This window comes from Tetrahymena thermophila, assembly GCF_000189635.1.
Source record: "Tetrahymena thermophila SB210 genomic scaffold scf_8254006, whole genome shotgun sequence".
Taxonomy (NCBI): domain Eukaryota; phylum Ciliophora; class Oligohymenophorea; order Hymenostomatida; family Tetrahymenidae; genus Tetrahymena; species Tetrahymena thermophila.
Window position 1 is genome coordinate 157,384 of NW_002476011.1, and position 12,436 is coordinate 169,819.

The window sequence follows — 12,436 nt, forward strand, 5'->3', positions numbered from 1 at the left end:
ATCTTAAAAATTTGACACTTGGACTTTAGTAAAAACAGTTTATTTGTTATAGATTGTGAAATTTTTAATTTAAAAAATGAATTTAATGAATAAAGCTTTTATTACTTATTTGATTTATTTTTTTATTGTGCTTGTTTTTTTTTTATTCCTTTGTTAATTTAGCTTAATTTTTTATTTTCAGCTATTACTTTTATTATTAATTAATTAATTCATTTCTAATCATTTCATATTTTTTCTTCATTTATTCTTTCTAACTAACTGATTAATCACAATTTTTTCAACAATATTTAAAAAGTGGCAATGAAATTGGTGACGAAGGAGCACAAGGTTTAAGTTCTGCTTTAGCAAATTTCACTAATCTCTCAAATTTGAAAATTGACCTTGGGTAAATACAGTTTATTTGTTTTGGATGGGTTGTGATATTTTAATTATATTAATTATTTTAAAACAATAAATCTCATTTAATTAATTTGATTGCTTTTTATTTGATTTTTTTTTTTTTCTTTTTTATTGCATTTTTTTTTCTTTATTAATTTAACTCATTGTTTATTTTCAACTTTACTTTTATTATTAATTAATTAATTAATTTTCCTTCTAACTTGATAATTAATAATTTATTTTGTCTTAAATATTTAAAAAGTGATAATTAAATTGGTGATGAAGGTGTATCAAGCTTACATCCTGTTTTAGCAAATTGCACTAATCTCACAGATTTTGAACTTTATCTTACGTAAAAACAGTTTATTTATTATGGATTGTGACATTTTTAATTTTAAAAATGAATTTAAAATAATAAAGCTCTTATAATTTATTTGATAGCTTTTTATTTGATTTCTTTTTCTTTTCCTTTTGCTTGAGCTTTTTTTTCTTTGTTTTTTATCTTAACTCAATTATTTTTTTTCAGCATTTGCTAATTAATTTCTTATTATTTCATATTTTTTCTATATTTTATTCATTCTAACTAACTAATTAATTAATTAATTATTAATTTATTTTTTCTTCAATATTTAAAAAGTAGTAATTAAATTGGTGCAAATGGTGCAAAAGGATTAGGTTCTGCTTTAGTAAATTGCTCAAATCTTTCAAATTTGACACTTGATATTGGGTAAAAACAGTTTTTTTCTTTTAATTGCGATATTTTTAACTATAAAAATGATTTTAAAACAATAAAGTTCTTTTAATTAATTTGATAGTTTTTTTATTTATTTTTTTTCTTTTTTATTATGATTAAGTTTTTTTATTTTTCTTTGTTAATTAAACTCATTTTTTTATGTTCAACTTTATTATTGATTAATTCATTTCATATTTTTTCCTTCAAACCAACTGATTAATTAAATATTTTCTTCAATATTTAAAAAGTTACAATTAAATTTTTGATGAAGGCGTATTAGGCTTATGTTCTGGTTTTGTAAATTGCTCTAATCTCTCAAATTTGATAATTGAACTTCAGTAAATTCAGTTTATTTTTTTTGAATTGTGATATTTTTAATTATAAAAATCAATTTAAAATGATAAATGATAATTTTAGTTTATTGAATTGAATTGTTTTTTATTTAATTTATTTTTCTTTTCTTTTTTATTGTGATTTCTTTTTTCTATGTTAATTTAACTTATTTTTTATTTTAACATTTACTCCTATTATTAATTAATTTCATATTTTTTCTTTATTTTTTTCTTATGGCGAGCTAATTAATTAATAATATATTTTTTCTTCAATTTTTAAAAAGAGGGAATTAAATCAATGATAAAGGCACATCAAGCTTTGGTTCTGCTTTAGCGAATTGTACTAATCTCTCAAACTTGACACTTAATCTTTAGTAAAATTACTTTTTATTTATTTTTCTTTTTCTTTTTTATTTTACTCTTTTACTGTTAATTTAATTAATTTTTTTATTTTCAATATTTGCTTTTATTTTTATTTTCCATTTTGGACAAGTTTTTTGATATAATGAAGATTTCTTCTTAAAAATCTAACTCTAAATTTATTAAATATACGTTGTAAGAAGGTTAGCAACTTGGGGGTGTTATAAAATATTTTCAGAAATTTTATTTGATTTTGTCTAATTTTAAAAATAATGTTTGTTTGCTTTCGAAAAAGTTCAAAAAATTTATTTACTGTAAAAAGAATTTTTTTACACTCAAAATTTGAAAAAGTTTTCTTTATTTTGATTAATTTTCATAATCAAATAAAAAAAATGATAAAGATCTAGAAAAAAAAAGATTCATAATTAACATAATAATCAATTGAATTATCACAAATCATGATATCATTTATGGTTACCGATATTTACAATAATGTTCATTTTTGAGCATGAAGACAAATCCTATTATCCAAAGGTTACCAATGTGCTTAGGCTTATATTTGTTGAAGTTTAATAATTAAGTGTTAGTTTTTTTACATAAACTCCAGTTAATATCAAGAATCTTGTTCAAAATTCACAATAATTATATTTTTTCTTCTTCTATTTATCCTTTTAATTAATTATATTTTGTTTCTTCAATATATAAAAAGTGACAATTAAATTGGTGCACTTGGTGCATTAGGCTTAGGTTCTGCTTTAGAAAATTGTACTAATCTCTCAAATTTGACTCTATACCTTAGGTAAAAATAGTTTATTTGTCTTGAATTATAAAATTTTAATTATAAAAATAAACTTAAAACAATAGAGATTTTTTAATTAATTTGAAGCTTTTTATTTGATTTATTTATTTTTTTTTCATTTTTTTTGTACTTATATTTTTTTTTTTTTGTTAATTTAACTCTTGTTTTTTATTTTAACTTTTGCTTTTATTATCAATCTATTTCATATTTTTTCCATCTAACTAATTAACTAATTAGTTATTTATTTTTTCTTCTATATTTAAATAGTAAAAATTAAATTGGCGATGAAGGTGCATCAAAATTAAGTACTTCTTTAGTAAGTTGCACTAATCTCTCAAAATTGATAATTGACCTTGGGTAAAAGCAGTTTATTTATTTATTTTGGGTTGTGATATTTTTAATTTAAAGCAATAAAACTCTTTTAATTAATTTGCTAGCATTTTATTGTGTTTATTTTTCTTTTCTTTTTTATTGTGCTTGTGTTTTTTTTTCTTTTTTTTTAATTTGATTTACTCATTTATTTATTTTCAAAATTTGATTTTATTATTATTTCATTCATTTCATATTTTTTACTTCTAACAAACTAACTAATTGATTATATTTTTTTCTTTAATATTTAAAAAGTGGTAATTAAATTGGCAAAGTAGGTGCATCAGGCTTCTGTTCTGCTTTAGCAAATTGCTCTAATCTCTCAAATTTGATACTTTTTCTTGAGTAAAAAACTGATTAATGTTTTAGATGGATTATGATATTTTTAATTTAAAATAGATTAGATTTTTTAATTTATTCGATAGCTAGCTATATATTTGATTTATTTTCTTTTTCTTTTTTATTATGTTTTTTCTTTCTTAGTTAATCTAGCTCATTTTTATATATTCAACATTTATTTACCTTTATTATTATTTTATTAATTTCTAAATATTTTATTTTATTTTAATTTAATTTTTCCTTCTAACTAACTAATTAATTAATTGCTGTAAACTCTCTATAATAAGAACCCCTCCCTCTCCCCTAATTTAGAAAAAAGGGGGTTTTTCTTTCCACCTATTTACTTTTTTCTGGGGGATTTTTCTTCAAATAAGAAATCTTATTATTACTAATTAATTATTTATTTTTTCTTCAATATTTAAAAAGTAATAATTAAATTTGTGATGAAGGCGCATCTAGCTTGGGTTTTGCTTTAGTGAAGATTAATAATCTCTCTAATTTGACACTTAACCTTTAGTAAAAATAGTTTATTTGTTTTGGATTACAATATTTTTAATCATAAAAATGAATAATTTGATAAATTTTATTTGATTTATTTTTATTTTTTTTTTTTATTGTTCTAATTTTTTTTTCTTTGTTTTTTAATTTAACTCATTTTTTTATTTTCAATTTTTGTTTTTATTATTAATTAATTAATTTAATATTTTTTCCTACAAGCTAACTAACTAAATAACTAACTAACTATATTTTATTTATTCAATATTTAAAAAGAAAGATTTAAATTAGTGCAATTGGTATTTCAGGTTTAGGTTCTGCTTTAGCAAATTGCTCTAATCTCTCAAATCTGACACTTAGTCTTGAGTAAATACATTTTATTTGTTTTGGATTTTCATATTTTTAATTAGAAAAGTGAAAATAAAACAACAGAGCTCTTTTAATTAATTTGATAGCATTATTGAATTATTTTTCTTTTCTTTTTTATTGTTCTAATGTTTTTTATCTTTGCTTGTTAATTTAACTCATTTTTTTATTTTCAACTTTTGCTTTTTTATTAATTAACTAATTAATTTCTTTTTATTTCATATTTTTTATTCAAGCTAAACAATTAATGATATTTTTTTCTCAATTATTAAAAAGTCATAATTAAATTGATGCAGTTAGTGCATCAGGTTTAGGTTCTGCTTTATCAAATTGTACTAATCTCTCAAATTTAACACTTAACCTTCGGTAAAACAGTTTATTTATTTGATTTGGATTGTGATATTTTTAATTTTAAAAATGAATTTAATACACAAAATTGAGAGTGAGCTCTTTTAATTTATTTTATTTATTTTTCTTTTTTATTGTGCTTGTGTTTTTTCATTTTCTTTGTTAATTTAACTTATTTTATAATTTTCAATATTTTTTTAAATATTTTCCTTCTAACGAACTTTTTAATTTTTTATTTTTTCTTCTATATCAAAAAGTAGCAATTAAATTGGTGATGAAGGTTCATCAGGCTTAGGTTCTGCATTATTAAATTGTACTAATCTCTCAAATTTGACTCTTAATCTTGCGTAAAAATAGTTTATTTGTTTTGGATTTTGATATGTAAAATAATAAAAATGAATTTAAAACAATAGAGCTCATTTAATTAATTTGATAGCTTTTTATTTGATTTAATTTTCTTTTTCTTTTTATTGTGCTTGTTTTTTTTTCTTCTTTCTTTGTTAATTTAACTCATTTTTTTATTTCTAACTTTTATAAATAATTAATTAATTGATTGATTTCATACTATCTTTTCCTTCTAACTAATTAATTATATATTTTTTCTTCAAAATTTTAAAAAGTAGAAATTAAATTGGTGAAATTGGTGCATAAGGCTTAGGTTCTGGTTTAGCAAACTGTATTAATCTCTCAAATTTGACACTTATCCTTGAGTAAACCAGTTTATTTTGTTTTAATTATAAAAATGTATTTAAAGCAACAAAACTCTTATAATTAATTTGATAGATTTTTACTTGATTTATTTTCTTTTTCTTTTTTTCTTTGTTTGTTAATTTCATCATTTATTTTTTATATCGACATTAATTTTTATTATTTCATAATTTTTAAAATTTTTTCCTTCAAATAACTAACTTGTTAATAAAATGTTTTCTTCTTCATTTAAAAAGTAACAATTAAATTGGTGATGAAGGTCCATCAGGCTTAGGTTCTGGTTTAGCAAACTGTACTAATCTCTCAAATTTGACACTTAACCTTGAGTAAAAATAGTTTAATTGTTTTGGATAGTGATATTTTTAATTACAAAAATTAATTTAAAAAAATAGAGCTCTTTTAATTAATTTGATAACTTTTTATTTGATTTATTTTTCTTTTCTTTTTTTATGCTTGCTTTTCTTTTCTTTGTTGGTTTAACTCATTTTTTTATTTTCAATTTTTTTTCTTCTTTTATTATTAATTATTCATTTCATATTTTTCCTTCAAACTAACTAATTAATATTTTTTTATCAATACTTAAAAAGAAGCAATTAAATTGGTGCAATTGGTGCTACAGGTTTAGGCTCTGCTTTAGCAAATTGTGCTAATCTCTCAAATTTGAAGCTTAACCTTAAGTAAAATTGTTTTGGATTTTGATATTTTTAATAATAAAATGAATTTAAATCAACTGGGCTCTTTTAATTAATATTATAGCTTTTTATATTGACTTATTTTTCTTTTTCTTTTTTTATTATGATTGTTTTTTGTTAATTTAACTCATTTTTTATTTTCACCTTTTGCTTTTTTATTAATTAATTTCTTTTTATTTCATATTTTTTCTTCATTTTTTTCCTTCTAACTAACTAACTAACTAACTTTCTAAATAAATAATTAATAATATAATTTTTATTCAATACTTAAAAAGCTGCAATTAAATTGATGATGAAGGTGCTTTAGACTTAGGCTCTGCTTTATTAAATTGCCCTAATCTCAAAAATTTGAAACTTAACCTTGAGTAAAAACTGTTTATTTGTTTTGAATTGTGATATTTTTAATTATAAAAATGAATTTAAAACAAAAAAGCACTTTTAATTAATTTGCAAGCTTTTTATATGATTTATTTTTCTTTTTCTTATTTATTTTGTTAATGCTTTTTAATATTAATTTAAAATTTTATTTTATATAATTTTTTTGAATTATTTACACTAATTTAATATAAAAGTGAAAACGAAATCGATGAATCATTACAATAATTGAATATCATGTTTCTTAAATCAAAAACATTAGTTGCTTTTGAAATAGATTTTGAAGAATGATAAAGAAACAAGTGGTGAAAAAAGGATGATTGAAAATTAAATATTTCAATAATAGAATAATAATATGTTTTATTACATAATATTTTGAAATAGGAAAATTTAACCTAAAGTATAGATAAATCTATTATTGTTTGTTTTTATATTTATGAATATCAAACTTTTGTAAGTTAATAAATAGCTTATTAAATATACAAAAATTCAAAAATTAAATTTAATTAAATAAATTAATTAATTACTCTAAAACCAGTCCTCATATTTCACCTAAAAAGATCAAAACTTTTTATCATTGATATAAATTGAATAAAACATATAGAATAATAATTTATAAAAATTTTTATTAAAATATTAATTTTTTACAGTAGTTATTAATTTTTAGATCAAACAATTTAATAAATAAATACACATACATTTATTGGTATAGATAATTTTGATAAAATTTGTTTGTTAAAATTAAATAAAAACAATTCATAGTTTTATATTGTTTTTAACAAAAGATAGAATAAAATTATTTTCAAGCAAATGATAAACATTCATAACCTATAAATGATGCTTAAATTTTGTGATTTGTTAAGCTAATACACTGCTAAACGCATACCAGCAAAAGCCAAATATAAAAGCTATTAATATGAGCTGATAAATAATAAGAATTAGCTGCACTTCTTTTAGATATTGATAGTATTCACTACAGTTACTTAGGAGAAAGTATTTCATTATTTTAATGATTTCATCTAGATAATCTATTAAATTAGAATAATCCTCTATATTAAATGTTTTAAATATTTCTTAAACAGCTTTAACTTATATTTTTTCATCTTTAATTTATATTATTGCATAAAGTTCTTGTAGTTTTTAGCTAAACTACTTTATGGATAGCTTTAAGCCTTTTTAGAGAAAACCATTGTAAATAGTTTTACATAATTATGGTTTGAATACAGTAGAATTCTGAGTATAGTAAGAATTATTTGATATCAAATCGCACATATCATCTTCAAACAAAGGAAAAAAGAAATTGTCAAATGATTACTATTTATATCTAATTTTTTATTATTTTATTTAATATTTAAATTTATTAAATAAGATTTTACCTTCTATTAAGATTAAATTAATTAGAAACAATTGTTAGATTAGTCAGAAGGCTATTTGTTTAGCTCATAATAGATTACATTTCGGGAATGTAATCGCTCAGTTACACTATCCTTGAACTTGGAAAAACCTTCATATCAAATCCAAAAGAAATTATCCCTGAACTGTATATAATATAAGATCTGGCTGTATTTAAATATTCTTTATTTAAAAAAAAAAAAAAGTTAAATAAATTATTTTATTTTCAATATTTCAATAAATTAAAAAGTAAGTTTTTAAAAATATTTTATTTTTTTATTAAATATATTTATTTGCTTTAAAAGGAGTAAAAGAAAAAATTTGAGATAATATAAAAATTTATATATTGGTTTAAAGTTTAAAAAATTTACCAAGCATCATCAGATTATTATCCAAGTTATCAAGATATTTTTAGACGAAGATTCGGTTGAAAATAGGATAGAAGGATAATAAAATATAAGAGATGAAAATAGCTATCAAAAGAGAATAGCTAAAATGTGGTAATTTTGTTATTTAGCTTAGGGTTTATTTTTTGTGATTTTAAGATTCTTATTATGATTTATAATTGAGCATCTGAATTTCTATTGGTATATTTTTTATATGAGGATTCATTACTTTATTTTAGTAATATGATTACCTTATTTTAATAATAATGTTTTATAGTTGACTGACAGGAAAAGTGCAGAAGAGTTGAATTGTTTTATCTTTTCTCTTTTAAATATATGAATATAGAGGAAGACTACTTAACAAACATATAGCAGATATAGCCAAAATCACTCCGATTTAAAGAGATAACGAATCTTAAATCTGTTTAACTTGTTAACTTTGATAATTTTAAAAGTAATTTTAGGTGTCTTTGACGCCTAGTAGGATATCTTAAAGGTTTTGAAGAATGCAAACCTCTTATAGCTTTCCAGTAGGATTAATTGATTGTTAATAAATGTAGTAATTGATGAAAATGATGGAGTATAGCAAGGATGAATTTTTTTATTCGAAATTAAAGGTTGTTCTTTTTGAAGGAGCCTTTGTTAGGTTACTTGGATTATAAATCTAATTTACGTAAAAGGAAGAATTATAAACACTGATTCTATCATAAAGCATTTTACCCTTTACACTCTAATCCATAGTTTATATTAAGGACATAAATTATTGTTAGCTTTATTACAATTAGTTTATTAATTAAGCATCAAATTTATTATGATCTGCTTGAGAAGGAAAAGTAAAATTATTTTATCTTTCAGTATGTATTATATTCAAATTTTTAAGAGATCTACTAATTACGATTTATATTTCGAAAGGCCAATTTTGAGAATTCAGATTTTAATTCATAAAATCAACAGAATTTATGAAATTAAAATATTGTTAAATTGTAAGAATACTTAGTGCTAGGTATGTTAACACACCGAATAAAATAACGATCTTAATAGCAGATAAGCTGGTCTACTTTTTAATTGTTTTAATTAATCTTTTTTTAGTAGATGAAGAAGATTCTCTTGAAACTGAAGAAGAGTTATTTTCTAATTGGTCTTCTTTGTTCCTTTATTTGTTTCGTTTTTTCATCTTCTTCATTTAAAATTTATAAGTTGTTTCCTTAGTTTCATTGACGTTTAATAAATTCTAAGATAAAATATCTTAATCTTGATAAAACCTCTGCTAAGAATTTATTTAGTGAGCATTATCTATCATTTTTAAAGAAGTAATCTCCTGAGTACTTTATAGCTGCTATACTTATATTTATTCATTTTTATAACCTCCTTAATTAATTAATTTCAAACTGACAATTGTTTAAATTTGTCCGTTTTTATCATTATTATTTAAGTTACCCTGTTTTACATTTTAAAATAATAGATTTTCATCAAAATTTTATTTTGGGGAGTTTATATTTGCTTAACTATAGAGATTAACTTCACTTAAAAGTTCTCTATTTGTCTCTTTTCTATTAGAAGTTAAAGGAATGCCGTATTTTATTTCTTCATTTTCGTTGTAGCTATCTCTTATTTGTTATAATGAAATGAAATCTTACTAACTTCTAAAATTTTAGCTAAAAATATCTCTTGGTGAATGATAATAGGTGTTACTTTAGTCAGGAATCTCTACTTGCAGGTAAGCATCATTTTATTTATTTTAAGGATATATTTGGCTTTTCTATTCACTGTTAGTTGCTAGTTGAGAGTTTTCTTCTTAAATTTTATAAATAGAATTATTATTAATGGTATTAATCCTTTATTATTTGGATTTTGTAGGGGTTAATGTATTGTTTTCATTCGAATTATCAAAATCTTAGCTTTTATTTTCTGAAAATTTATTTTCTTCCAAGCACTTTTAACAATTTTGTTGGTTTTAATTAAATTAACTTTGAATAGTATTTTGTTAATTTAATTGAAAATTAAAATTGCTTTTTTCTAAAGAATCCATTTTTAAGAACTTATATTCTAATTCTGTTTACAAAGTTTCTAAAGTATTTTTTGTAAAAACTTAAGTATAAAACTCTTAATACTCCTTAAGATACTTTAGAATTATAGATGAATTCAATTCCGGTTGAACAGGTTTTATTTTAGATATTTTCATATAGTACAAGTTATCAACATCTTTATATTCGCAGTCATTAATGCTTATTTCAACTAAAGAGAAAGATATATTTTAAAGTTTAACTTAATTTTTAACTTGGTTAGAAGATTAAAAATTTTAAATGATAAGCATATATTCTTAATTATGTAGTTTGAACTTTTCAAAATTATGTTCATCTAAGATTTTGGTATATTTTTAATTAATGCTCTTTTGAGATAATAATTCTTTCAAAGAATTAACTTTTTTAGTTTCAAAATCTTAGATTTCTTAAAATTCCTTTTATTATTGTTATAGTTTAGCTTTTTTATCCTGCTTTAATTTGTATAAAAATGGAAAGAATTAACCTAAATCTGATTATTTCTATATTTCTATATTATTTTTTAAGAAGACGTTCTTCAAAATATTTTAAGTTGCACCAATCACATTTAAAGAATCAGATTGGAACAAAATATAATCATTTTCGTCATAAATGCGCTAGATATAAGCTGTAAGCCCTATCTGATTCAACCCGTTACTGTAATTTAGACGGACATCAACCTTAATGGGAAATATAAAGCCTTACTGTTAGTAACCAAATAGATTTTTTTTTTTCAAATAACATACATTGTTATTTTAATTTTAAAAATAGCTTACAATATATTATCTATGCTAATTAATCAAATTTGTATTTGGAGGCATTAAAATTTCTACTCTTTTATCTTAGGCATCTTATTACGTGATTCCAAACACTTGTAAAAAGGAAGAAGATACTTTCTTGATAGATAAATTATAATTTTATTCTATTTACGCATAAATAACACATGACTACTTGCTAAAAAGATTAAAATCCTAGTAAGGATTATAGGAATCATCAATTTGTTTATTTTAGAAACGTTTAGCATAAGCTTGTCTTATTTTAAGTTTTTATTTTATTAACTGAGTGTCAATTTAAGAAAGGTGAATTTCATTTAAATATGACAGATCAAGATCTATAATTAAATCTTTTTCTTGAAAGGAAAGAGTTTCTAAGTAGCAGATCTACAAAGAAACTAAATCTTTATTTGAGCTATTAATAATTGATAACTCATTTATGTTATTTCTAACTTTTAACTAAATTTTTCTTAATTCAGTAACTTTTTTTACCAAATTTAAAACATCAATCTATTTATTTTTTAAAAGAGAAATAAATTCTACTTTCTAATAAACTGCTTAGTCCATGATTTAGAAGGTTTTTTGTATTTTTTCTTCGTAATTGAGCACTCTATAAAATTACTAGTCAAAAATATTTTGCATTTTTAATGTTTATTATAAGATTTATCTTTTATATAAGAATTTAATATGAGCCGTCATTAAAATTTATTCTTACTTTAGACCTAAATTTTCCTTTCTTATTTGTTAAAATTCAAGAAAATAGGCTTTATTGCATTTCATAACCTCGAGTAAATATACCAAAAAGACTATTCTATTATTTTCCTCACTCTTTTTATTTGAAATTGATTATATTTATTCTTTGAAAAACTACAAAACACTTTAATCTTCATTTTATCCATTTTCTATTTCTTTTATCAGTATTTTTAAAGAAAGTTAATTACTAGTTTAGGTTTATAGCTAGTTAATTTGTTCATTTTAAAATTGCTATTTCCTTTTGATGATAAAGCTATAAATACTTATCTTCTCTGAATCATCAACTTTTTAATTCTATAAATCTTTTATTAATTATAACCTAATAATTCTATCTATACTACTCAAATTAATATTGTTATTTTCTCCGAAAATATCTTTGAGGAGATCATTGTGAGTTTTCTCTTACCAATTACAAAAATATTAAGTCAGCTTATAAAAAATAGGTATATAAATAACCAACATCAAGGAAGGTACACTAGAAATATAGGAGACTTCAAAAGAGATGTAAAATGTTAAGCAAAGTGCACCACAATATAAATAAGTGAAAGTATTCCAGAATCTACTTTCTAGCTTGTAAAAAGTGCAAATATGGAAAGAAAACCACCCATTTATTAGAAAATAAATTCCCAAAAGCAAAGTATCTATATTAAAATTTGTAGTTATAATTAAAAGCATAATCAGAAAGTCAAGATAATAAACAATAACATTGTATGGATTATAAGGCTTATTCATACAATCGTCTGAGTTTATAGAATAATCAAAGTCTGAATCAATTATTATAGTACCTAAATTTAAAATA

General features: G+C 20.9%; 2 protein-coding genes across 2 annotated transcripts in view; one reads left to right on the top strand and one right to left on the bottom strand. All coding sequences in view use genetic code 6, as the record gives it.

The window, feature by feature from the left end:
* The window catches only part of TTHERM_000945320 (cyclic nucleotide-binding domain protein, putative), a gene marked incomplete at both ends in the record, with an annotated part of 7,602 nt that extends 1,017 nt beyond the window's left edge, over window positions 1-6,585 (top strand). Inside the window, 16 exons of the mRNA XM_012800715.1 lie at window positions 296-385; window positions 641-730; window positions 1,016-1,105; window positions 1,360-1,449; window positions 1,728-1,817; window positions 2,513-2,602; window positions 2,870-2,959; window positions 3,227-3,264; window positions 4,120-4,171; window positions 4,448-4,537; window positions 4,777-4,866; window positions 5,140-5,177; window positions 5,502-5,553; window positions 5,815-5,904; window positions 6,195-6,284; window positions 6,492-6,585. Of these exons, the coding sequence (XP_012656169.1) occupies window positions 296-385; window positions 641-730; window positions 1,016-1,105; window positions 1,360-1,449; window positions 1,728-1,817; window positions 2,513-2,602; window positions 2,870-2,959; window positions 3,227-3,264; window positions 4,120-4,171; window positions 4,448-4,537; window positions 4,777-4,866; window positions 5,140-5,177; window positions 5,502-5,553; window positions 5,815-5,904; window positions 6,195-6,284; window positions 6,492-6,585 (1,264 nt within the window). The remainder of the gene's footprint in view (window positions 1-295; window positions 386-640; window positions 731-1,015; window positions 1,106-1,359; window positions 1,450-1,727; window positions 1,818-2,512; window positions 2,603-2,869; window positions 2,960-3,226; window positions 3,265-4,119; window positions 4,172-4,447; window positions 4,538-4,776; window positions 4,867-5,139; window positions 5,178-5,501; window positions 5,554-5,814; window positions 5,905-6,194; window positions 6,285-6,491) is intronic.
* Window positions 6,586-7,050: 465 nt separating this feature from the next.
* On the bottom strand, window positions 7,051-11,526 carry TTHERM_00946320 (transmembrane protein, putative; the record flags this gene model as incomplete). The annotated part of the gene is made up of 3 exons (XM_001026640.2): window positions 7,051-7,618; window positions 7,671-7,869; window positions 8,058-11,526. 3 exons carry the CDS (start codon window positions 11,524-11,526, stop codon window positions 7,051-7,053), a joined length of 4,236 nt encoding a protein of 1,411 aa, XP_001026640.2.
* Between the last annotated feature and the right edge of the window lie 910 nt (window positions 11,527-12,436).